We start from the raw sequence: 27,648 nt of genomic DNA on the forward strand, positions 1-27,648 counted from the left end.
TAGAAAAAGTACCTATTTGAATAGGTACAATAGGTATTTGTTCAAATTTGCATTAATAGTCCAACAAATATGTAAGACTAATTTTCATAAGGATAGAAAAATACCTACAGTATTATATTATATTTAATAAATAAATTTATATATGTCGTACCTAGTAGCCAGAACGCACTTCTCAACCTACTACGCAAGGCCCGATTTGCCTAAAAAGCCAAGTTTTTCTGAATTAATATATTTTCTCTAATTTTTCTTATGAAATGATAAAGCTACCAATTTCATTATGAGGTCAATTTTTTTTTATTGGAGTTAAAATTAACGTAGATATATGACCGAACCCTACCTTACCTAACCTATCTTTATAGGTTAGGTAGCCGAAAAAGTCAAGTTAGGTTAGGTAGTCGAAAAAAGCATTAATTCATGAAAACTTGGCTTATTAGGCAAAGCGGACCTAACCTACCTAACTTTTTTGGCTACCTAACCTATAAAGATAGGTTAGGTTAGGTAGGGTTGGTTAGATTCGGTCATATATCTACGTTAATTTTAACTCCAATAAAAAAAATTTACCTCATACATAATGAAATGGGTAGCTTTATCATTTCATAAGAAAAAAAAATTGAGAATATATATTAATTCAGGAAAACTTGGCTTATTAGGCAAATCGGGCCTTGCATAGTAGGCTGAAGTGCATTCTGGCTACTAGGTACATTATATATATATATATATATATATATATATATATATATATTTTTTTTTTTTAAAACCTAGAAGGGGTATCACCTCTGGTGCAAGTGTAGGGACCCATAGCCTCGGAGCAGAAAATAAAGAGTACTCAGAGAAGACCTTGTGGATCCTCACTGAACACTGATATTTTCTTCTCCTACCAGCCCTATTCTTTTGGTATATGTGTATATTCATCTAACTTTATTTGAAAATTTCATTACACAAAAAAAGTTACAATATTGATTACATGCAGGGTACAAGGCTGTTTGTCACAAGTTGAACAGCTCCTCCAGCTCCTCAGATGGCGGGCAGGAACCATGGATGCAGTGAGCATTTCCTCTCTGGATTGCCACACTAAGGCACTAATATATATATATATATATATATATATATATATATATATATATGTAAATTAATAAATAAAATTATGTAAATTATAAAATATATAAATTATATTTTTTAAACATAATATTGCAGTAATATGATAACTATGATAAAATATAAAGCACTTATAATATAAAGCACCAATAAAAATGAAAGACCATTATACTTAAAAAAAAAAAAAATTGGAACAATTTTGCTCAAAGGGAGCATAATAAGAGTACTGTATATGGCTTTCCTATTTAGACAAAGATGTTTTAGGCTAAGTACAAATATTTCTATCACAATTGGCCCCATAACTTGACAAACTAAATTAATCTCAGTCCATATAAATTCTAATACCACACTTTCGACATTAATGTGTTAAAAAGGAATTCAAAGTCAACATACAAATCAAGCACCAAAATACACATCATACTCTCTCTGCAGATGTAGATAATATGGAAACTTGTTAAAACTGGCCATGAGAATGAACTTCTCTCACTCTCTCACACACACACACACACACTGTGTGAAACATTAAATGAAAAGTTCCAAAGTGTGTTTGTACAAAATGAAATCTTCAGAGAACCAGACACAATAAGAATTCCAGAGAACAACATAGAGCGGATAGAGGTGTCTAGAGATGAAGTGGAAAATATGCTAAAGGAGCTCGGGAGGAACAAAGCAGCTGGCCCAGATGGCGTTTCACCATGGGTTCTGAGAGAATGTGCATCTGAGCTCAGCATTCCACTTCACCTGATCTTTCGGGCATCCCTGTGTACAGGAATCGTAGCAGACGTGTGGAAACAGGCTAACATAGTTCCAATCTACAAAAGTGGCAGCAGGGAAGACCCCCTCAATTATAGACCTGTATCATTGACAAGTGTAATAGTGAAAGTATTGGAAAAGCTAATCAAAACTAAATGGGTAGAACACCTGGAGAGAAATGATATAATATCAGACAGACAGTATGGTTTTCGATCAGGAAGATCCTGTGTATCGAATTTACTCAGTTTCTATGATCGGGCCACAGAGATATTACAGGAAAGAGATGGCTGGGTTGACTGCATCTATCTGGACCTAAAAAAGGCTTTCGACAGAGTTCCACATAAGAGGTTGTTCTGGAAACTGGAAAATATTGGAGGGGTGACAGGTAAGCTTCTATCATGGATGAAAAATTTTCTGACTGATAGAAAAATGAGGGCAGTAATCAGAGGCAATGTATCGGAATGGAGAAATGTCACAAGTGGAGTACCACAGGGTTCAGTTCTTGCACCAGTGATGTTTATTGTGTACATAAATGATCTACCAGTTGGTATACAGAATTATATGAACATGTTTGCTGATGATGCTAAGATAATAGGAAGGATAAGAAATTTAGATGATTGTCATGCCCTTCAAGAAGACCTGGACAAAATAAGTATATGGAGCACCACTTGGCAAATGGAATTTAATGTTAATAAATGTCATGTTATGGAATGTGGAATAGGAGAACATAGACCCCACACAACCTATATATTATGTGAGAAATCTTTAAAGAATTCTGATAAAGAAAGAGATCTAGGAGTGGTTCTAGATAGAAAACTATCACCTGAGGACCACATTAAGAATATTGTGCAAGGAGCCTATGCAATGCTTTCTAACTTCAGAATTGCATTTAAATACATGGATGGCGATATACTAAAGAAATTGTTCATGACTTTTGTTAGGCCAAAGCTAGAATATGCAGCTGTTGTGTGGTGCCCATATCTTAAGAAGCACATCAACAAACTGGAAAAGGTGCAAAGACATGCTACTAAGTGGCTCCCAGAACTGAAGGGCAAGAGCTACGAGGAGAGGTTAGAAGCATTAAATATGCCAAAACTAGAAGACAGAAGAAAAAGAGGTGATATGATCACTACGTACAAAATAGTAACAGGAATTGATAAAATCGACAGGGAAGACTTCCTGAGACCTGGAACTTCAAGAACAAGAGGCCATAGATTTAAACTAGCTAAACACAGATGCCGAAGAAATATAAGAAAATTCACCTTCGCAAATAGAGTGGTAGACGGTTGGAACAAGTTAAGTGAGAAGGTGGTGGAGGCCAAGACCGTCAGTAGTTTCAAAGCGTTATATGACAAAGAGTGCTGGGAAGACGGGACACCACAAGCGTAGCTCTCATCCTGTAACTACACTTAGGTAATTACACTTAGGTAATTACACACAGTTTATGGAACCTAGTAGGCTCAGGAATCTGTACACCAGTTGATTGACGGTTGAGAGGCGGGACCAAAGAGCCAAAGCCCAATCCCTGCAACCACAACAAGAATACACACACACACAAAATTTCATGGGTATGCAACTAGGCTAGACCCAGAACTAAGAGGCATGAATTACGAGGATAGGCTGCGGGAAATGAAACCCATGGCACTGGAAGACAGAAGAGTAAGGGAAGACATGATCACTACCCATAAGATTCTCAGAGGAATTAAGAGGGGTAGATAAAGATAAACTGTTTAACATGCATGGTACATAAACAAGGGGACACAGGTGGAAACCAAGTACCCAAATGAGCCCCAGAGACGTTAGAAATTACTTTCAGTGTCAGAGTAGTTTACAGATGGAATGCATTAGGTAGTGAGGTGGTGGAGGCTGACTCCATACACAGTTTCAAATGTAGATGTGATTGAGCCCAGTAGGCTCAGGAATCTGTACACCAGTTGATTGACAGTCGAGAGGCGGGACCAAAGAGCCAAAGCTCAACAATAAAGCAAGCAAACACAATTAGGCGAGTACATACACACACTGAAACTGGTAAAATAATACATGTTACTTCTTGGTCTGTGTAAGCAATTGCTCACTCCTTAACAACTGTGTAAATATATTCTGAAACTTATCATTCAAACATCTAAAATACATATATATATTACTATCACTCGAACTTGAGCATTATAACAAAACAAAAATATCAACATTTATTCCACATGACTTAGGCATACTATTGCTGCATACTTCTCCTCTTTCAGTTTTCCATAATCTTTGGCCTTGCTTATATAATAAAATATCTATTCTTAAGAGCTATAACTTTGATAAGTAAAATAAGTCACTTGAAGGACTAGTTTAAGTATACCGATACAACTATTTTGTGTCACACGATTACTGAACCAGACTGCTTTGCACTCCAGTGGTGGTGGTCTGCCGTGGGTATACTGAAACACAGGAAGAAGAGTATTGCATAAATAAATAAATCTTGGTTAACTCCTTATTTACCTAGTTTTTTTTTAAGTCATGTATTGTAGTTTGTATTTGAAAATTAATTTTAAAAAGAGTGATTTTCTTATCGAGAAAAAAATGACTATTTAAAGTCCAAGAACATATGACCAATAAATAGGGAATATAAAATAATTTTTCTATCTACTGTACCTTTTTAGGATAAAGTACTGTATACTAAGTAATTTCTGCTTCAACCCTTATAAGGTAATGTACTGTATAAAGAAATGCTGAATAAGATGATTACAAAATACAGTACTGTTCAAACAAATTTAAACAGTACTGTATTTAAAGAGGTCATTCATATCTCCATTCACACTAAACCCATACTCACAATTCCCTTCTCTTTCTACCAATGTACAGAAATGTTACTTTTGTTCACATTAACTTTTAGCAGTCATCCATCACACACCAAAATAATGTTCAACTAATCTATAATTTCCGATAACAAGGAGTGCACAAAGAGCCAATCCTGCTGACTAATTTCTCATTATTAAAAAGTACCATTATTAATTTCTCCCTGACCCATCCCACGCAAGTAGACACCTTGTCTGCCAAATGACCGACCACAGTGCCACACAGCCAAGAGTACCGCTGCGACCCAATACATTTTTGTTGTGTACCATTAAAGATCTTCTCTCTTCTACAATTTTTTTTTTTTTTTTTAAATCTGAAGCATTTTGCCACCACGGCTTCCAAAACATGTTGACAATGCATCAAACAAGACTCCAACATGCAGCAAAACCCCAAGAGGAAACATGTTTTTATTTTTTTAGTAGAAAGTGACTTATAAAGAGAGGTGGAATCAAGTATCCTTAGAATGATATGCAGCAAAATGGGAAGTAGTCTGCCAGGCTAAATTTATGTCTTATTGGTGCATTTTGGCAATAGTACAATCAAATGTGAAATTAAACAGATACAAGTGGCAGCGTGTAAGATCCAGAAGGCCAACTTTTTTCTTTAAGAGAATATCTATTTATGCATTTGTCCAAATTTGAAATTGTGCAGGCTGAGACCTAACCTTATCTAACTTAACATTTAGTCTTGGAATGATGTCTGTGTAACATCTAGACCCTTTCTCAGCATCCTTATTATACAATATATTTCTACATTTCTTATATTAGCATGCCTTTACTTTACAGTATACTGTATAGTGAATCTGTATAGAATTGTCAGGAATTTTTGCCCATAACATGTAGACTTGTCAGGAGCAGGAGGACATACTCAGCTATTCAGACAAACCAGGGTCTCATCCAGGAGGGCAGACCCGACTATTCAGACAAACTAGGGTCTCATCCAGGAGGGCGGACCCGACTATTCGGACAAACCTGGGTCTCATCCAGGAGGGCGGACTCGACTATTCGGACAAACCTGGTTCTCAGCAATGTTCGAAAAGCAGGTAAACATATCCATCAAATTTGATATGCTCCATTTATTCTCCCTACACACTAAATTCACTTTTTTTCTCTCTAATACTTTGACCATAGCACTTGGTCTAGGACATTAACAAATTATGACTGCATTTTGAGGGATTAACTGATTTTGACTTAACTCCATACAAGTTGATCTCTTCCACCAGACAACTAACCTTGTTCACCACTGTTCAATTTTATTTATTTTCTCTACCATTCCAATTATTCTGTCATATACTTTTACTACTACATTTTGTACACAAATTACTATAACTTTTACTCATAGTATTCCTATTTTATTTTTATTCAGAGGTGTAATCATTGCTCATTTCTAATCATCAGAAACAACAATACTGTAAAAAGTAAGCCAGACATCTGAAACGAAAGGAAGCGATAACATTTCAGTCTAGCAAACAGAGAGTGGTGGAGTAAATCAATATATTAAGTCAAGAATGCAAAGTGAAAGTAGAGAAGGAAAGAAGAAACTACATGAATAAATAAAACTGCAGAAGGCCTAATAGTGAAAAAAAAAAGAGGTGAAACAGACAAAAATATAAGTCTTTGCCACTACATCTTCTGCAGCTTTCTATATTCCATTGTTTTTCTTCCTACCTTCTCACCTTACACTTTCCATTCTTACCGATACATGTTTGATACAGACTACAGTATCACTCTTTACTCAACTTCATAATGGTCCTGTACGGACTAAAACACCAACAATTTATTTTCAGACACAAGGGTCGAGTGTAACATTAGCAATACTTCAAATCTTCTGGCAAATTTTCCAGAACCACTCCATCTATTTTTCTCAACTGCCTTTTATTGTTTAGACTTGTGTCTCTGCTTATACCACCAAATCAAATCCTATTCACATTTGCACCGCTTGTCAATAATGGTAATTAAACTTTCAAACTAGAGGACTGTACTGTACTGTCTCTCCAGGTACTGTACCTATAATTTCCCTTTTTACTACTGATCATATGCTCTCACTTTTATCTTTAACATTCCAAACACTTTTCCATCAGTCCTTTTACTGAACTTTCTTATTTCCTTCAAATTGTGCTTTCCTGTTTTTTCACTATTGTTTAATTTTTCTTTCAAATGCATTTATTTGCTTTTTATCTTCTGCTTAAGTAATCTTTTTGTTTGGGAAAAAGTACTGTAGTAACAATCAAACCTTACCCTTTTCTTTTAGTCCTAATCCAAAGTTTCGATAACATCGGACCAGGAGGTAAATCAAGACTATGTGTACAATTAGACTTCCTGCGCTGGCAGCATACCGGCACTCAGCGATGAGGTTTTCTTCTTTGCTGAGTGCAGTCTGAATCATAAAAGAAACAAGAACACAAAATAATAAAGGAATAATTAAAAAAAAAAAAAAAAAAAAAAAAAAAAAAAAAGTCAATTCTTCATGAATACTAACTTTCCCTTCTTGCCTGTGAAATGCAAATTCCATGAGGAAAAAGATGCACACTGAAATCACAATAGCATGATATTAAACGAACAAATCCACAAGGGCCGTGATGAGGCTCTAGATCAAATTTGTTCATTAGATATATCATGCTATTGTAATTTGTGTGTGTATTGAAGTAAGGGCATAGAGGTAGAACATTTGGTTGACAGAGCCCGGGTGAATGGGGAAATTGTGTGAAAACCCGACTGGGCTTTGGAGTAGCTTCAGGATCCTAGCGAGGACAGTAGCACTCCAGGTTGCAATTCTTTTAACCATGTCGTGGCCCAGTTGACTAAGGTGCAGCTGGGAACATCCCAGGCATAGGTTCAAACCCTCATCACAGCCCTTAGTGGATTTGTTCATTAAAAAATATGCATTTTTAAAGCAAAACACGCAGAAATTAGCAAATCCGTAGCAGTGATGAGGGTTCGAACCTATGCGCTGGGTATTCCAGCTCCTACGGATTTGCTCATTTATGCATCACAATAGTGTGAATACTCTCTGTGTATACAGCAATTCCAAAATTAAGACAATCTTAAACATTTTTAATTGGATTACTAATAGTGAAATAGAGTCACTTATTTGCATCATACGTGTAAAATGAATGAAATGCTGTAGTTTAAATCATCATCACTAATAATGATGAGTTGATCGGGAACAATGATTACAAATACCTGTTACTCAGATCACAACTTAATTGAAGTTCTGACAACCATGGGGAATGGACCTTCAAAACCAGTCCAGATTCCCGGTGGAGGAGATTTCAGCAAATTCAACTTCAATAATAATCGGATAAACTGGGAGCAAATAAACCAGGACTTCACAGAAATAAACTGGGTAGAACAGCTAGGAAATGCAAACCTGAACCAGTGCCTGGAAAAAATAAGCTCAGTAGCACTAGAAATATGTTCAAACCGCATACCCCTAAGAAAAAAGAGAGAGATGCAGATTGGAACAGGAACGTCGTTCCCTATATAGGCGAAGAAAACGAATCGCGGAACAACTTGAGAGTCGCACCCTATCTCAAGAACGGCAAAGAAGGTTAGGTAGAGAAATAGAAACAATTGAACTCAAGCTACAAGAATCATACAAAACCCAGGAGAGGCAAAGAGAGCAAAAGGCCATCAGTGAAATAGAGAAAAATCCAAAATATTTTTTCTCCTATGCAAAATCAAGGTCAAAAACCACATCTAGTATCGGGCCCCTGCAAAAGGGAGATGGAACTTTCACCGATGACAACAAAAAAATGAGCGAGTTACTGAGGAAGCAGTACGACTGTTTTCAGAGAGCCATTAAATGCACTAAAGATTGATAACCCAAATGAATTTTTCATGGATATGATACCAACATCAAATCATATATCAGACGTCGCCCTATCCCCACTAGATTTTGAAGAAGCCATAAACAGTATGCCTATGCACTCTGCACCAGGCCCGGATTCTTGGAACTCTATATTCATCAAGAACTGTAAAAAAACACTATCGCAGGCCCTTCACATTCTGTGGAGACAAAGCCTAGATACTGGCGTTATCCCTGACATACTAAAAACAGCAGAGATAGCACCACTCCATAAAGGAGGAAATAAGGCAGAGGCAAAAAATTACAGACCAATAGCACTAACATCGCACATCATAAAAATTTTTGAGAGAGTGCTAAGAAGTAAGATCACAAAATACATGGAATCACAGCATCTCCATAACCCCGGACAACATGGTTTCAGAACAGGGCGCTCTTGCCTGTCGCAGTTGCTGGACCACTATGATATGGCATTAGATGCTATGGAAGACAAACAAAACGCTGATGTAATTTACACAGATTTCGCAAAAGCTTTTGATAAATGTGACCATGGTGTTATTGCACATAAAATGCATTCAAAAGGAATTACCGGGAAAATAGGCAGATGGATCTACAATTTCCTGACTAACAGAACCCAATGTGTAATAGTCAACAAAATAAAATCCAGCCCATCAACCGTGAAGAGCTCAGTCCCCCAGGGTACTGTGCTTGCTCCAGTACTTTTTCTCATCCTCATATCGGACATAGACCAGAACACAACCTATAGCACTGTATCATCCTTTGCAGATGACACTAGGATTTTCATGAGAGTTGGCAACATAGAGGACACGGCAAACCTCCAATCAGATGTAGATCAGGTCTTTCTATGTGATACAGAAAATAATATGGTGTTTAACGAGGATAAGTTCCAGCTCATGCGCTACGGAAAAATTAAAATATAAAAACAGAAACCACGTACAAAACTCAGGCAAATCATAAAGTGTAAAATGTGTATGTATTCAACCCATGTCTGTTATTTTATTATTATTATTTTTTTTTAATCAACACTGTTTGTCAACCTATTGTATTTGTGCTGCTTCTTCAGTCATGTTCCCCCTTTTTTTATCTTTATTTGTATTTGTTTATAACACTTTTTATTCTTTATGCTCAATTAGTATTAAGTTCTAGATATTAATGTTTTTCTTGCCCGAAACGCATTGCGTAATAGTGGCTTTAGGCATTGTATGTACTAGCTCTATCTATATATCAATCCATTAATGTAACATCACTTGTATGTATGTACCTTACCTGAATAAACATATTTATTTTATTTTATTTTATTTATAACATAGAACGAAAAGGCAATGTAAAGGATCTGGGTGTACTCATGTCGGAAGACCTTACCTTTAAAGAACACAATAAAGTAGCCGTCACAACTGCAAGAAAAATGACAGGTTGGATAACAAGAACTTTTCACACTAGAGATGCTATACCGATGATGATACTTTTCAAAACGCTTGTGCTCTCTAGAGTGGAGTACTGCTGCACAATGACAGCCCCTTTCAAAGCTGGAGAAATTGTTGACCTAGAGAGCGTGCAGAGATCCTTTACTGCTAGAATCCACTCAGTAAAACATCTAAATTACTGGGACCGACTAAAGAGCCTAAATCTGTACTCCCTTGAGCGCAGGCGGGAGATACATAATAATTTACACGTGGAAAATAATTGAGGGGCTGGTCCCAAACCTGCACACAGAAATAACACCACATGAGACCAGAAGACATGGCAGGATGTGCAGAATAGCCCCGTTGAAAAGCAGAGGTGCAACAGGTACTCTGAGAGAGAACTCTATCAACATCAGAGGCCCGAGACTGTTCAACACGCTTCCACTACACATAAGGGGCATAACTGGCAAACCCTTCACAGTGTTCAAGAGAGAACTGGATAAGCACCTCCAAAGGATACCAGATCAACCAGGCTGTGACTCATATGTCAGGCTGCGAGCAGCCGCGTCTAACAGCCTGGTTGATCAGTCCAGCAACCAGGAGGCCTGGTCGATGACCGGGCCGCGGGGACACTGATCACCACATTCAAGATTCTGAAGGGGATTGATAGGGTAGATAAAGACAGTCTATTTAACACAAGGGGACCACGCACAAGGGGACACAGGTGGAAACTGAGTGCCCAAATGAGCCACAGAGATATTAGAAAGAACTTTTTTAGTGTCAGAGTGGTTGACAAATGGAATGCATTAGGGGGTGATGTGGTGGAGGCTCACTCCATACACAGTTTCAAGTGTAGATATGACAGAGCCCGATAGGCTCAGGAATCTGTACACCTGTTGATTGACGGTTGAGAGGCGGGACCAAAGAGCCAGAGCTCAACCCCCGCAAACACAACTAGGTGAGTACAACTAGGTGAGTACTAAGCCCCGGAAGCACCTCAAGGTAGCCTCAAGGTATCATATGACGATAACTGCATTATCCCGTGAATTATCATATGATAACTGCTCTTTAAGGGTTAAAAATAAAAATTATGGAAATAGTAATGTTAAGAGAGGTAATTAGCATGCCAGGTATAAATGGCTTGGAGGCAGGGCATAAAGAGCTAGATCTCACTCTCCTGTAGTCACTGAGAAGTAAAACACTGGGCGTGAACTGCATTTGGCAAAATTAATGAAAGAATCACTTTTCAAGTGACTTTTGTACTGTATATTATTTATCTAGCAAGTTATTTAACTATTAATTTCAAACATCATTAATGAAAAACTTACCTGCGTTATAGCAAGCAAAATAAATGCTACATGGCCCGGACTCAACATCACTGCAACTGTGAAGAAGTAGTTACTCTCTAGACGTAACTGTGGAAAACGGTTTCATTGTTAGAGCAAGAAGATGATCTCCAATAAAAAAGAAAAATACCATGCATAGAGATTATGTGGGGTTATGAGCTTACTATTTTAAAATTGTATAGATATTAACTGGGTAGACTGAGCTTAATCATTTCACTAAAGTACAGTACAATGGCAAGACTTGCTCCACAGTGCTATTCACATACGTAAGAATGTAAGAATAAGTGCAAATCTCTCTCTCTCTCTCTCTCCTTAGTTTGTATGGAGAATGTTGATTTTTATGATAGGAAAATATTCATATATGGGGTAGTTATGCCATTAATTTAGACAAAATTAGCCTTTTGACTAATGTACGTAAAAATTTTTTGTTACGAGTGGATCATATGGATGCTCTTCAAGGCAAGATTAGCAGACTTTCCAGGACTATGGTCATGTATGGTCACAGGTCAATATACCTTGCTATGATTTCGGGTCTCGACACCACCGTGGCCCAGTCCTCGACCAGGCCTATTTATACTGTACTGCCACTATACTGTACTGTCACCATAATATACTGCCACTGGTCACTGAGAACTAAGCTCTTCTAACACTATTTTCTAACTGTTCTAACTTTCTAGCACTATTATGACCCCAGTAGGGTCATAATAACAGTGGAATATAACTAAATAACATTCAATCTAAGTCAAGAATAACTAGGAGCAGTCTATTCATACAACTCTTCTGTACATTGAATCACAAGTGACCCAATTATACTTTGTTTAATCTCATGAAATATACAGCAATGAATTTTAGGAGAAGAAAAAGAGGCCAGAATGGCAGTAGAGTAGAAGTCGGAGGCAGTTATGGGAATCAAAGAAGGGGCACATAGACAATGCAACACAATGCCACAAGCATTACAGCTAGTGATGTATGCTAGTGCCAATGGTCAGGCATTACAGACATTGTCACCTTCTGTCAGATTAATTCTAGAATGTGCAGCATTGACATTCAATCACATCATCATGAAGAACAAGAATGCAGAGAAAGTTCCCCAATTTGCTTTGAGACTGGTGATAGAAATAAAGAAGCTGAACAATAAAAAATAGGTTAAGGGAACTCAATAATATAAAACTAAAAGGGAGAAAGACCATAGGAGACATGATCAGAACATGCATGATAATGAACAAATATAATGTGAACAGCAGAATAAGCTGTTAGAAGAGATTATGAATGCAGTCTACATTCAGAGTGATAGTAGCAAGTACAACAAAGTACAAGAGCAACAAGAAATACTTCTACACAAGTACAAATAATTAAGGGTCGAGACCTTTCTCCTTCCCCAAGAGCTACATCTTATTCTCTCTCCATCCCTCTCCCAGCAAATCACACTTACGTTTCACAGCTCTCAGAGTGGAGTGTCTTGGACCAATCCTTTACATAGCAAGATCCTATTTTCTCCATAAGGGTCTTATCAGAATTTTACAAGTTTAATTATATGCACAATTTCTGACAATGTTCCACAAAAATTTATTATACAAGAGCAATCTCAATTCAGCAAACTATATGGGACCCAAACTATACTTCCCATCTCTACTGTACCCCTGAATTTACTGTACCTGCATACAAGATTACTTAGCAAACTGTGAATTTCATTTATAAGTTATGGCAAACCCTACAACCTAGAACACCGAATCATCACGTGTCTATTATCCTCCAATGTGAAAAGAATTCAGAACAAGATCTCACCCCCAGGTATGCAATGACTGCCCAGGATAACAGCATTGGAGAGCCTACACTTGTTAACCAGGAGTTAACAACTCCTCCAGATCAAGCTGCTTCATTCCATGGTGAAGTGCCATGATGATTACACTGCCCTGAGGGGAAAAAAAAATTAATGAAAAATTGTTGGAGTATTGCATGGGATAAAGGCCATTTCCAGCTAGGAAAGGCCAACCTCAAATCTCTGGATCACATCACTATCTTAGCATAATAAAACGTAATTTATCTAAAACAATGTGAAGATGAAAACTATCGTCTATTAGGCATGCAATAACAACTACTCACCACAATCTGCGTGTCAAATAGAATGAGGGTGATGGCAGTAAACAGAGTTTTACACATAGCCTGAAGAGCTTTTTTTTTTTTTTTTTTTTTTTTTAGATATATACAAGAGTTCTTACATTCTTGTACAGCCACTAGTACGTGTAGTGTTTCGGGCAAGTCCTTAATCCTATGGTCCCTGGAATACGATCCCCTGCCGCGAAGAATTGTTTTTTCATCCAAGTACACATTTTACTGTTGCGTTAAACAGAGGCTACAGTTAAGGAATTGCGCCCAGTAAATCCTCCCCGGCCAGGATACGAACCCATGACATAGCGCTCGCGGAACGCCAGGCGAGTGTCTTACCACTACACCACGGAGACTGTCTGCACCCACAGTTCTGAAGATGAGGTTCTCAGATTGCCAGTAATTGCATCCAAGAACAAATCCAACGCCTCCCATACTAGTACCAAACACTGAAGTCAAACAAGTCGAACCTGCAAGTCAAAAAGAGCCATCATTGTCTTGTTTTTCGAGGCAAGCCTTTCTCCTCATATTATTATTAGTTCCCAAATTAATAACAGTACTGTACTGTACTATTATATATCTTCATCCAAGTTTTTATTATAATTCCTAAAACTTATTTCATAGCAAACTAGCAAATAAAGCAAGCTGCTAATTTACATAAGTTATGTACATGGATGCAAAAATGTTGTAATATATACAATATAAATTATGAGTGACCAGGGTATATGAAACAAGATAATAGCTTGAAGAAGTAACACTGCCAGTGCAGGGGCAGTGCCAGGGAGCGAAGTACTCCTGAATGTGTGCAGCTCCCAACGGATTTTGAAACCTACCTTACCTAACTTAATCCACCTTAACCTAAGCCAAACCAACCTAACCCAACCCAACTGAGACTAATGCAGCCTAACTTAATACATCCTAGCCTTTTAGTTTAGTTCATTTATTATGCACCCCATACCCATCTTGTGGAAAGGGTTACAGAGACAATGGGCTCAGGAACTGAACCCCACAATTCATTTAGCTAAACAAGTTACAATCTTGATGAGCTAGTTACAAAATTCAGTGCACATCGTCACATCAACAATGGGCTCGAGATCAACCACAAGTATAGTTTCTAATTAAGCAACTGACATATGTGGAGAGCTAGTGTCACAATTAATATGTTTGTCCTGCACACTGCCCCCCCCCATCCAGTGGGCAGCGGTGGATAGGTTACAGTCACTTAGTTACTACCTACAGTTAGCAAACTGGGTACATTACATCTTTTTCTCAGTCTCCGTGGTGTAGTGGTAAGACACTCGCCTGACATTCCGCGAGCGCTTTGTCATGGGTTCGTATCCTGGCCGGGGAAGGATTTACTGGGCGCAAATCCTTAACCTCTGTTTAACGCAACAGTAAAATGTGTACAGTACTTAGTTGTAACAAGGATTCTTCGCGGTGGGGATCGTATTCCAGGGACCTTCCCGAAACGCTACGCGTACTAGTGGCTGTACAAGAATGTAACAACTCTTGTATATATCTCAAAAAAAAAAAAAATCTGGCAGCAGATCATTTTGAATGAAATACAGTATTTACACATCTCTTGAACATTTGTTATAGAATTGCCTCTGAATTCACCTATCTTTTTGCACTCTCTCACATAGTGACAGAGGGTGTGCGAATAATTTTGTTGACACAGTTTACATTTGGTCAGGTCTACATCAGCAGGTAATGAGAATTTCCAGAGATACTTGTAACCGAGTCTAAGCCGAGCAGTAGTAACATCTAGAAGTCTGCTGATTATATTGGATGATCCATCAATGTGTGGCTCCTCTTGCATGATAGTATGATGATAGATGGAATTACTGGTGTCGATTTCACTTTGCCTCTGACCTACAAGATTTGGTTGAAGTTCTTGGTGTATTATTGCTCTTGAGACTGCTTATTGACAGTCCAAGGTTATCCTCAATTTCTCCTTTAAAGGCAGATTCTTTGGCTAACTCATCAATCAGCTTTATCATGCATTCAGAGGCCAACATGAGATGGAGTCTACATGAAATGAACTCTTAACCATCGTTAATAACTGTTGTAGTATTTGTGTAGCTTCAGACAAACATATAAATTTTGACACTAGCTCTCCACATATGTCAGTTGCTTAATTTAGAACCTGTACTTGAGGTCGACCTTGAACCCATTGTTGATGTGACGACTTATATTGAATTTTGTAACTAGCTCATCAAGATTGTAACTTGCTTAGCTAAATGAATTGTGGGGTTCAGTCCCTGAGCCCATTATGTGCCCCTGTAACCCTTTCCACTACCGCCCACAAGATGGGTATGGGGTCCATAATAAATGAACTAAACTAAAAACTTCAGACAGCATGTTACAGTTTTGTCTTAAAGAGTTGAGAGCAATTAAGGATGAGAGTCAATTACAATTAATGTTTCAAGTTGAGACTTACACATTTCAGTGCAAGAAGCAAGGCAAATTGTTCGGTCTGAAGGGTAGAGGTCCAGTTGTTTATACGGACTCCCCCACTCAAAATATGAGCCATCGCCCATTGTCAGGACAACTGCACGTCCAGCCACGGTTGCCAGATGCAAATTGCTGAAAGTAGCGAGCAGACGGTCTAAAAGTAGCGAATTGGTAATAAGAGTAGCCCAATTTTTTGTATAGTGACTGACACGGTTTTCAAAGTAATCTATTTTGATATATAGAGTACAGAGTCATTGGTGACATGACTCTGCCAGTGGTGTTGGTAGTTTAGTTAGTTTAGTTCATTTATTATGCACCCCATACCCATCCGGTGGGCGGTAGTGGAAAGGGTTACAGGGGCACATAATGGGCTCAGGGACTGAACCCCACAATTCATTTAGCTAAACAAGTTACAATCTTGATGAGCTAGTTACAAAATTTAATATAAGTCGTCACATTAACAATGGGTTCGAGATCGACTTCAAGTACAGGTTCTAAATTAAGCAACTGACATATGTGGAGAGCTAGTGTCAATTTATATATTTGTCCTGCACACCGCCCCCCATCCAGTGGACAGCGGTGGATAGGTTACAATCACTCAGTTACTACCTACAGTTAGCAAACTGGGGATATTTGGCTAAGTTGGTAGTGGTGTCATGACTGCTAGTGGTTATATTCGAACCCCAGTTGGAAACAGACCCAACTATAGGATGGGTTAACCCAAGTATCGTGCTTCCAAAAGGGTCGCCCAAGTTGGAAAAGACGAACGCTGAAAGAATATTGTTGAAAACATCTTGATAACTGATTAAACCAAAATTATTTATTAGTCAGAAGAAAGACAGAAACGCGATCTGTACGTAAAACCTCTACCAGACAAATATTTTAAGTAAAACCGAAGATATTTGTAGTTGTATAAAAGTGGCAGTTTTCATCGCTCGTCGAGCTCGAAAACCGCAGCATTCATATCAGAACCATGCCTATTTCACGCAGATTCCTTTATAAACGTAAGAGTTTTATGTCACAAGAAAGACAGATATATAAGCTTTGTTCTAAATACCTTACCATGGGCATATTTAAATTTAAAGCGAAGATACGTGTACTTTTATAATAGCCGAGCTCCGACTCCGGACAGATCGATAGACGGAGCAACTCTCTCAGAACAATGCTTATTTCACGTAAATTTGTAAATAATCGTAATTTTTTTATATGCCTCAAGAAAGATAGGAATATAAGGCTCTTTTTAAACACTTTATCATAGACATAATTAAAGTTCTAATGAAGATTCATGTATTTTAATAATCGCCGAGCTCCGACCCCCGCATAGACTGAGCGACAGAGCAACTCTCTCAGAACAATGTTTATTTTACGTAAATTCGTTAATAAACACAAATGTTTTATACGTCTTAAGAAAGATAGAAATATAAGCTTTATTTTAAATACATTACATTAGACATATTTAAAGCTCAAGTGAAGATATATATGTTTTTATAGTGGCGTTCAGTAGCTTTTCGGTCATGGAGTGCAGACGCCTACGCACTTGCCAATATGTTGTGTAATTAACAAAGATACGCTAATAAAGCCTAAAATATTACATGCCTCCAGAAAGACTGAGCTATAATCGTTATTGTGAGTGCATCAAAGGAAATATATCATGTTGGAGACCAATGATATAGCAATTTTAATTTAAGTTTCGACTACCGCCCGGTCGAGAGAGATGGGGCGACTCTCGCCCCATCTATTGGAGATTCTGTCCACTAAAGACCCAAAGCTACTCAAACCCTCCTAGCATTACGTAAGCAATGAAGTAATATGGTATATTTACTCACTATAATGTGGATGTTGGATGCTGAACATGAGAAAACATAATTTTACTCTGAAAAAATATCATTTCATAACAAAATAAGATGTAAATATGTAAAAAATATCAAAAGAAGTCGATGGTCCAAGCAACAATATCGTGGAGCGACTTATCCAAGATATATTGCTCTCTGGAAAGTGTTTGCTGGCATATTAGATCGAATACTAATGACCCAAAGTGGATAACAAAGAATTTGAAGAACCTTATAGGTAAAAAGAGAGCTTGGTACAAAAGGATTAAAAATGGGGAGGTCACTTTAGAACAGGAATTCGTACAACTGGTTAGAAATGTTAAAAAAGAGATAAGGAAAGCAAAAAGAAACTATGAAGTTCGCATAGCAGGGCAAGCAAAGACAAATCCTAAAGGTTTTTTTCAGTTATATCGTACTAAGACTAGGGAAAGGATAGGTCCATTAAAAACTGAAACAGGTCAAATAACAGATAGTGATGAAGAGATGAGTAGTACTTTTAATAAATATTTTGTATCTGTATTTACTAAAGAGGAACTTAACAATATGCCTTCAGCCGAACAAGTCTATGTGGGTGGGGACGAGGACAGGTTGACGAGTTTAACAGTTACCAGGGAGGATGTTCTTAAACAAATAGTAAAACTCAAACCAAACAAATCCCCAGGGCCGGATGAAGTGTTTGCCAGGGTGCTTAAAGAATGCAAAGAGGAGCTTTGTGACCCACTGTCAACCATATTTAATAAATCAATAGAGTCAGGCAGAGTGCCAGAGTTTTGGAAAGTTGCTAATGTGATACCAGTTTTTAAGAAAGGAGATAGATCACTTGCGTCTAACTATCGACCAATTAGCCTAACGTCTATTGTGGGAAAGTTACTCGAATCTATATTAGCAAATAAAATTCGTCTTCATCTTGAAAAACATAAGAACATAAGAACATAAGAACAAAGGTAACTGCAGAAGGCCTATTGGCCCATACGAGGCAGCTCCTATTCTATAACCACCCAATCCCACTCATATACTTGTCCAACCCGTGCTTGAAACAATCGATGGACCCCACCTCCACAATGTTACGCGGCAATTGGTTCCACAAATCAACAACCCTGTTACTGAACCAGTATTTACCCAAGTCTTTCCTAAATCTAAACTTATCCAATTTATATCCATTGTTTCGTGTTCTGTCCTGTGTTGATACTTTTAATACCCTATTAATATCCCCCCGGTTATGTCCATTCATCCACTTGTAAACCTCTATCATGTCACCCCTAACTCTTCGCCTTTCCAGTGAATGCAACTTAAGCTTTGTTAATCTTTCTTCATATGAAAGATTTCTAATTTGGGGAATTAACTTAGTCATCCTACGCTGGACACGTTCAAGTGAATTTATATCCATTCTATAATATGGCGACCAAAACTGAACTGCATAATCTAAATGGGGCCTAACTAGAGCAAGATATAGCTTGAGAACCACACCAGGTGTCTTGTTACTAACGCTGCGATTAATAAATCCAAGTGTCCGATTTGCCTTATTACGAACATTTATGCATTGATCCTTTTGTTTTAAATTCTTACTAATCATAACTCCCAGATCCCTTTCGCAATCCGACTTCGCAATCACAACACCATCTAGCTCGTATCTTGTAACTCTATCATCATTACCTAACCTCAGAACTTTACATTTATCAGCATTAAACTGCATCTGCCAATCCTTTGACCATTTCAAAACCCTATCTAGATCAACTTGAAGTGATAGTGAGTCCTCCTCCGAATTAATTTCCCTACCGATTTTCGTATCATCGGCAAATTTGCAAATGTTGCTACTCAAACCTGAATCTAAATCATTTATATATATTATAAACAACAGAGGTCCCAGGACAGAGCCTTGAGGCACTCCACTTACAACATTTTCCCACTCTGACTTGATTCCATTTATACTAACTCTCTGTTTCCTTTGGTATAGCCATGCCCTAATCCAGCTTAATATAGCACCCCCAATACCATGAGACTCTATTTTTTTAATCAGTCTTTCATGTGGCTTTAATCAGTCTTTCATGTGGCTTAAATTAATTAATAATTGAGTCGCAACATGGTTTTATAAATGGCCGTTCATGTTTAACAAATTTGTTATCTTTTTATTCTAGCATAGTTGAGGCAGTTGATAGTGGTAAGGATTGTGATGTTGTGTACCTTGACTTTAGCAAAGCTTTTGATACAGTGCCACATGAAAGACTGATTAAAAAGATAGAGGCTCATGGTATTGGGGGTGCTATATTAAACTGGATTAGGGCATGGCTATACCAAAGGAAACAGAGAGTTAGTATAAATGGAGTCAAGTCAGAGTGGGAAAATGTTGTAAGTGGAGTGCCTCAAGGCTCTGTCCTGGGACCTCTGTTGTTTATAATATATATAAATGATTTAGATTCAGGTTTGAGTAGCAACATTTGCAAATTTGCCGATGATACGAAAATCGGTAGGGAAATTAATTCGGAGGAGGACTCACTATCACTTCAAGTTGATCTAGATAGGGTTTTGAAATGGTCAAAGGATTGGCAGATGCAGTTTAATGCTGATAAATGTAAAGTTCTGAGGTTAGGTGATGATGATAGAGTTACAAGATACGAGCTAGATGGTGTTGTGATTGCGAAGTCGGATTGCGAAAGGGATCTGGGAGTTATGATTAGTAAGAATTTAAAACAAAAGGATCAATGCATAAATGTTCGTAATAAGGCAAATCGGACACTTGGATTTATTAATCGCAGCGTTAGTAACAAGACACCTGGTGTGGTTCTCAAGCTATATCTTGCTCTAGTTTGGCCCCATTTAGATTTTGCAGTTCAGTTTTGGTCGCCATATTATAGAATGGATATAAATTCACTTGAACGTGTCCAGCGTAGGATGACTAAGTTAATTCCCCAAATTAGAAATCTTTCATATGAAGAAAGATTAACAAAGCTTAAGTTGCATTCACTGGAAAGGCGAAGAGTTAGGGGTGACATGATAGAGGTTTACAAGTGGGTGAATGGACATAACAAAGGGGATATTAATAGGGTATTAAAAGTATCAACACAAGACAGAACACGAAACAATGGGTATTGTAGCGAGTAGATTATCCAATAATATACTCGCTCCAAATGCATTGTTAATATTCTTGTCAACCTTTGGAGATGAATGAGGTGAGGAGTTGCCCGGGCATATAAGCAGCAGGATAGCAAACATTAACCAGAGTCTACTTTCAAGTGTGGTCTAGAGCAGACACTTGCGAGATACTGTACCGACGCTCAGTGCGCTCAACTCACACCTGTGTACTTCTGTATATTCGACCAAATATATATATATAGTATCTTAGTGTCTGTGTTTATTTGTCACCATACTTTACGTAACAATAGAACCGTTACATTGGTGACCCCAGAGAGTTTCGACGATACCCAGCCACGACGGACTACGACATGGATTCTCACTGGACCTCTACTGCTATTGCTTGCTGTGGACCGCATCCACCTGTCATGGAACGCTGCCAACACCCTCGCCACAGCTATGATTTACATCGCGATCATCTCGGCATTTTCATCAACTACAGCTTGCTGCACAGCGAGTGTTACTTACTCATCTGACAGTTTCATCAGCAACTACATCATGTGGGATCTACAGCCTGTCCTGCCTCCTCTCCGTCGCTGCCAGGGCACTGCTTATTCTACAGGGACTCCCACGACAGCTGCTCTTTCGTCAGATTCATCTACACGTTCACTGCATTCTGATACTCTGCCGACTCAAGCACTTTGCGCAGTACAGGACTTACAGCTTGCGTTTCCGACTCTTCGTCGCCTCCAGGACAATTCAGCTCTAGCAGTGATTACCTCGTTGTCCTAACTACGTGCCTACATTATCTCCTAATGTCCTGGTGCCCGAGCCCATCTAAATGCTCCACCAGCGACCCAAGGACGCAACAATTATGCACATTCTTCTCTCCTGCTACACCGAGCTTGTCCACACACTGCCTACATCTTTTGGTACCAGACTACAATTTCCACAGTCAACAATGTAGTACTCGGCGTGTACAGTCCTAATCAACCCAAGACGCTACAGCTTCGACACAGAGCAGACAGCAGACTACGACCGCATCGAGCCGCCACGCTCTCGCTCCCCGAGTTTAGACACTCACAAATCTCAATCGAGCCGCCACGCTCTCCCACATAGAGCTCCACGACTCCGGCCTCACTCAGCTCTCTGCTCTGCTCCAGGCTTCGTCTCAACGTCTGCGACACTGCTAAATCCAGAGACACATCCGCCGACTACGCAGTTCACTTTTCGACCCCAGTTACCAGCCGCACCACAACCTGATCCTACGACGACGGACGATCCTGTGCGACCTCCCACCCTACGACCCCAGTTAGATGACATCAGCGAAGAGGAGGAAGTTAACTTTGATGGTTATGTAACGTGAGCAGGGCGTACAATTCACTGACCAGCTAAGTTCCTTGATCAAGTATTTTTCCTTTCATCCCCTGGGAGGGGGAGTTCTGTAGCGAGTAGATTATCCAATAATATACTCGCTCCAAATGCATTGTTAATATTCCTGTCAACCTTTGGAGATAAATGAGGTGAGGAGTTGCCCGGGCATATAAGCAGCAGGATAGCAAACATTAACCAGAGTCTACTTTCAAGTGTGGTCTAGAGCAGACACTTGCGAGATACTGTACCGACGCTCAGTGCGCTCAACTCACACCTGTGTACTTCTGTATATTCGACCAAATATATATATATAGTATCTTAGTGTCTGTGTTTATTTGTCACCATACTTTACGTAACAATAGAACCGTTACATTGGTGACCCCAGAGAGTTTCGACGATACCCAGCCACGACGGACTACGACATGGATTCTCACTGGACCTCTACTGCTATTGCTTGCTGTGGACCGCATCCACCTGTCATGGAACGCTGCCAACACCCTCGCCACAGCTATGATTTACATCGCGATCATCTCGGCATTTTCATCAACTACAGCTTGCTGCACAGCGAGTGTTACTTACTCATCTGACAGTTTCATCAGCAACTACATCATGTGGGATCTACAGCCTGTCCTGCCTCCTCTCCGTCGCTGCCAGGGCACTGCTTATTCTACAGGGACTCCCACGACAGCTGCTCTTTCGTCAGATTCATCTACACGTTCACTGCATTCTGATACTCTGCCGACTCAAGCACTTTGCGCAGTACAGGACTTACAGCTTGCGTTTCCGACTCTTCGTCGCCTCCAGGACAATTCAGCTCTAGCAGTGATTACCTCGTTGTCCTAACTACGTGCCTACATTATCTCCTAATGTCCTGGTGCCCGAGCCCATCTAAATGCTCCACCAGCGACCCAAGGACGCAACAATTATGCACATTCTTCTCTCCTGCTACACCGAGCTTGTCCACACACTGCCTACATCTTTTGGTACCAGACTACAATTTCCACAGTCAACAATGTAGTACTCGGCGTGTACAGTCCTAATCAACCCAAGACGCTACAGCTTCGACACAGAGCAGACAGCAGACTACGACCGCATCGAGCCGCCACGCTCTCGCTCCCCGAGTTTAGACACTCACAAATCTCAATCGAGCCGCCACGCTCTCCCACATAGAGCTCCACGACTCCGGCCTCACTCAGCTCTCTGCTCTGCTCCAGGCTTCGTCTCAACGTCTGCGACACTGCTAAATCCAGAGACACATCCGCCGACTACGCAGTTCACTTTTCGACCCCAGTTACCAGCCGCACCACAACCTGATCCTACGACGACGGACGATCCTGTGCGACCTCCCACCCTACGACCCCAGTTAAATGACATCAGCGAAGAGGAGGAAGTTAACTTTGATGGTTATGTAACGTGAGCAGGGCGTACAATTCACTGACCAGCTAAGTTCCTTGATCAAGTATTTTTCCTTTCATCCCCTGGGAGGGGGAGTTCTGTAGCGAGTAGATTATCCAATAATATACTCGCTCCAAATGCATTGTTAATATTCCTGTCAACCTTTGGAGATAAATGAGGTGAGGAGTTGCCCGGGCATATAAGCAGCAGGATAGCAAACATTAACCAGAGTCTACTTTCAAGTGTGGTCTAGAGCACACACTTGCGAGATACTGTACCGACGCTCAACTCACACCAAAGTATCACCTGTGTACTTCTGTATATTCGACCAAATATATATATATAGTATCTTAGTGTCTGTTTATTGTCACCATACTTTACGTAACAATAGAACCGTTACATTGGTGACCCCAGAGAGTTTCGACGATACCCAGCCACGATGGACTACAACATGGACTCTCACTGGACCTCTACTGCTGCTGTTTGCTGTGATGGAACACTGCCAACACCCTCGCCACAGCTATGATTTTCATCGCGTCCATCTCTGCATTTTCATCTACTACGGCTTGCTGCTCCACGTTACTCACTGCTCACTGTCAGCTATCGTTACTCACTCATCTGACAGCCTCATCAATGATTACATCATGTTGGATCTACAGCTTGTCCTGCCGACTCTCCGTCGCTGCCAGGGCACTGCTGCTTGGCACTCTTCGAGTTGTGAGTCCAGAATTCTTGGACGAAGATTTTAAGAATATTGATTCGATTGGTCTTAAGCTTTGTTACCCACTGAATTTTTTGGAAGTTTGTCGTAACAAAGCACGTCGTACATATTATAATAATGTATGCAGTGAAAGGATTCGCCCAAACAATGTGTTATGTTTACCATATTTCTCTGGGTTTGAGAATATTGTCAAGGTCTTGAAAGTTTTTAATATAGATGTAATGTTTAGCTACGAAAACACTGTTGGTAAGCTATTAGTTAGGAACAGCCCTCGTAGTGATAATTGCGTCATTTATAAAATACCTTGTAAGGAATGTAATAAGTTCTATGTTGGGCAAACATCTAAAGATTTAAAATGTAGAATATCGCAACATAAATATTCCGTAAGACATGGCCAATTGTCTAATGCTTTGTTTGTTCATTTGTCAGAAAAAGCTCACCAAATTGATTGGGAGAGTGCTTCTTCAATAACAAATTGTAAAAGCACCTATAACAGAAACATAATTGAATCTGCTTTGATACAGATCACCAAAGAAAGTAATTTGAATATTAGCAGTGGTCTATATAACTTAGATCCATTTCTAATAGATCAGCTAAAGGGCGATTTAAGTAGGATCATTGGAAAACATTTGTCTCACTAATTCATTGTTTATATTTACCATTTTATGCTATAATACCTATGTATTGTGCTTGTATGTCTGCTGTATCAGATGGGCCATTGGGCTACATCAGATGGGCCAATTGGGTGCATCTGATGGGCCAATGGGCCGTCTGCGTTGTCCAAGTATTGTACCTCACCTCACTTCACCACTCTCTCCTGCCTATTTATACCCATCACTCGATCTGTAAAATCACTCCTTCTGAAGATGTATTAATATACGAAAGTACTTAAGGAAATTCCTGTTTCATTTTTCCTCCGTGGTCTGACATTGTCATATATATCTTAGTGTCTGTGTTTATTTGTCACCATACTTTACGTAACAATAGAACCGTTACAGGCGTCTGCACTCCATGACCGAAAAGCTACTGAACGCCACTATAAAAACATATATATCTTCACTTGAGCTTTAAATATGTCTAATGTAATGTATTTAAAATAAAGCTTATATTTCTATCTTTCTTAAGACGTATAAAACATTTGTGTTTATTAACGAATTTACGTAAAATAAACATTGTTCTGAGAGTTGCTCTGTCGCTCAGTCTATGCGGGGGTCGGAGCTCGGCGATTATTAAAATACATGAATCTTCATTAGAACTTTAATTATGTCTATGATAAAGTGTTTAAAATGAGCCTTATATTCCAATCTTTCTTGAGGCATATAAAAAATTTACGATTATTTACAAATTTACGTGAAATAAGCATTGTTCTGAGAGAGAGTTGCTCCGTCGATCGATCTGTCCGGAGTCGGAGCTCGGCTATTATAAAAGTACACGTATCTTCGCTTTAAATTTAAATATGCCCATGGTAAGGTATTTAGAACAAAGCTTATCTATCTGTCTTTCTTGTGACATATAAAACTCTTACGTTTAGTTTGAAAACTGCCACTTTTATACAACTACAAATATCTTCGGTTTTACTTAAAATATTTGTCTGGTAGAGGTTTTACATATAGATCGCGTTTCTGTCTTCTGACTAATAAATAATTTTGGTTTAATCAGTTATCAAGATGTTTTCAACAATATTCTTTCAGCGTTCGTCTTTTCCAACTTGGGCGACCCTTTTGGAAGCATGATACTTGGGTTAACCCATCCTATAGTTGGGTCTGTTTCCAACTGGGGTTCGAATATATGAACTGTTTTAGAGACTTTCTTAGTTATGTGTTGTATGTGGGTACTGAAGTTGAGTCTCTTGTCTAGGAATATGCCAAGAAACTTTCCATCATTTTTTATTATTATAATAAATTATAATCTGCTGCAAATAAATTATAATCTGCTGGTCAAAATCCCCATGGACATGCAAGATAATTTTTATAGAAGAGCATTACCAACTTGGGAATGCTCTCAAAATTGCTATAAGGCAAGTAAGGTAAGGGCAAGTAAAACCCCTACTGTTGGTAAAAGTCTAGCACTGCTGAAGCCTAGCAGTCTGCTGAAGCCTGGCCGACAACCGGCTAGGGTTGTTGAGGTAAACCGCGTTTATGCTCAGATCTTGCAATAAAATCATGGTATTGTATGATGTATTAACTACCCCCCACCCCCGAGCATTACTTGGCCAGGGTTGCAGGTGGCACATGTGTAGATGGTGGAGCATATGTAGGTAGTGGGGCATGTGTAGATGGAGCATGTATAGGTAGTGGGGCATGTGTAGGTGGTGTGCGTCAGTGGGGCCCAGCAGACGATCTTATACCTAGGTCATAAAAGTATTTGTGTGTACGTCTGATACCATACTACTTGTGAAGGAGGAAATGTATATGTTTACCTCTCAGAATGTTTGGTAATATGTTTATTGTTTGTGATGTGTGTCTATGTATATATTAACACGTTGTACTGAATGGGGTGAGAATAGCTTGAGCTACCTCATCCCTTTGTGTGTATTTTACCTCAATAAACTTATTTCAATTTCAATTCAAGCAGACGATGGCCCAGCAACCTTATGCTCCCCCCGTGCCGGCCCTCTCCTCACTTTCATCTCTATTCCTTCTAATCTCTCTCGCTCCTCAGACTTACATACACATACGCATACCTGCCTGTCAGGAAGTCTTAAAAACATTTAATAAAGGTGAACTGACCATGGTTCTCTGGCGTACTCCTCCATGGTTGAAGTGCAGTGTGTGTGTGTTGGGCTGGGACAAGTGCCGGCCACACTGCGCCTCTGCTCAATTATAGACAAGGCTCTGCTCATTGGCTATAGTTCATTTTGTTGGGGGGACAGAAAGCCAGTGGCTATATATATTTATAAAATTCAGGGTTGTATCGAGGTCTATCCTCACCCTATGGTTGAACTATTGACCGTCCCCAGGTTGCAAAACAACAATAATAAAATTTAGTTTTTTTAAGTTTTTTCCTCATATGGGCCAATGGGTCTTCTGCAGTTACCTTGTTGTTGTTATAGATTCAGCTACTCGGAACAGGTTCCAAGTAGCACGGGGTATGGTGAGCCCGTAACTTACCTGGCACAGGAGCGGGGCAAGTAGCACGGGCTATGTGGTGAGCCCAGGTGCAGTGTGGTGCAGTTACCTTTGTTCTTATCTTCTTATTCTTTCTATTCCCCTTTATTACACCTTATACCTTCTTCACCTCTAAGATTTTCTGCTCCTCACCTCTCTTCTGTCTATATATTGCCTGAACGTAGAGAGACAGGTTCTCCTTTTTCATGGGAGACATCTCCCGTCACGCAGGGTGCAGTTGCACCTCCACAGATCTCCAGTATCATCTATTTGATACTGGTGATGGCTCAAAAGGGCCACCACTTACGGGCTATTCATGCCCGTGCCACC

General features: G+C 39.3%; 2 protein-coding genes across 3 annotated transcripts in view; both read right to left on the minus strand.

The window, feature by feature from the left end:
- Tim17b (Translocase of the inner mitochondrial membrane 17b) overlaps positions 1-27,014 on the minus strand; it is a 60,946-nt gene extending 33,932 nt beyond the window's left edge. Inside the window, exon 1 of the mRNA XM_069305857.1 lies at positions 26,941-27,014. Within this exon, the coding sequence (XP_069161958.1) occupies positions 26,941-26,966 (26 nt within the window). The 5' untranslated portion in view covers positions 26,967-27,014. The remainder of the gene's footprint in view (positions 1-26,940) is intronic.
- Positions 110-15,963, minus strand: LOC123770866 (uncharacterized). Of its 2 annotated transcripts, XM_069305850.1 has the most exons (5): positions 15,810-15,963; positions 13,709-13,839; positions 11,246-11,332; positions 6,927-7,065; positions 110-4,271 (listed from the first exon to the last, which is right to left on the minus strand). In XM_069305850.1, the coding sequence occupies exons 1-5, from the start codon at positions 15,907-15,909 to the stop codon at positions 4,219-4,221; spliced, it is 510 nt and encodes a 169-aa protein (XP_069161951.1). In that variant the 5' UTR covers positions 15,910-15,963; the 3' UTR covers positions 110-4,218. The 2 variants fall into 2 exon arrangements, with proteins under 2 accessions (XP_069161951.1, XP_069161952.1); XM_069305851.1 differs by lacking the exon at positions 13,709-13,839 and having other exon boundaries at positions 15,810-15,925.
- Positions 27,015-27,648: the final 634 nt, after the last annotated feature.

This window comes from Procambarus clarkii, chromosome 56 (genome assembly GCF_040958095.1).
Source record: "Procambarus clarkii isolate CNS0578487 chromosome 56, FALCON_Pclarkii_2.0, whole genome shotgun sequence".
NCBI classification, from domain to species: Eukaryota; Metazoa; Arthropoda; class Malacostraca; order Decapoda; family Cambaridae; genus Procambarus; species Procambarus clarkii.

Excerpts from the sequence above, each read along its gene's own strand:
- LOC123770866 (XM_069305850.1), bottom strand. The coding sequence starts at position 15,909 with ATGGGCGATGGCTCATATTTTGAGTGGGGGAGTCCGTATAAACAACTG. Across the intron at positions 13,840-15,809 it reads TGCTTCTTGCACTGAAATGT|GTTCGACTTGTTTGACTTCA; the intron begins GTAAGTCTCAAC and ends TTTGACTTGCAG. Across the intron at positions 4,272-6,926 it reads ATTAGGACTAAAAGAAAAGG|TATACCCACGGCAGACCACC; the intron begins GTAAGGTTTGAT and ends CCTGTGTTTCAG.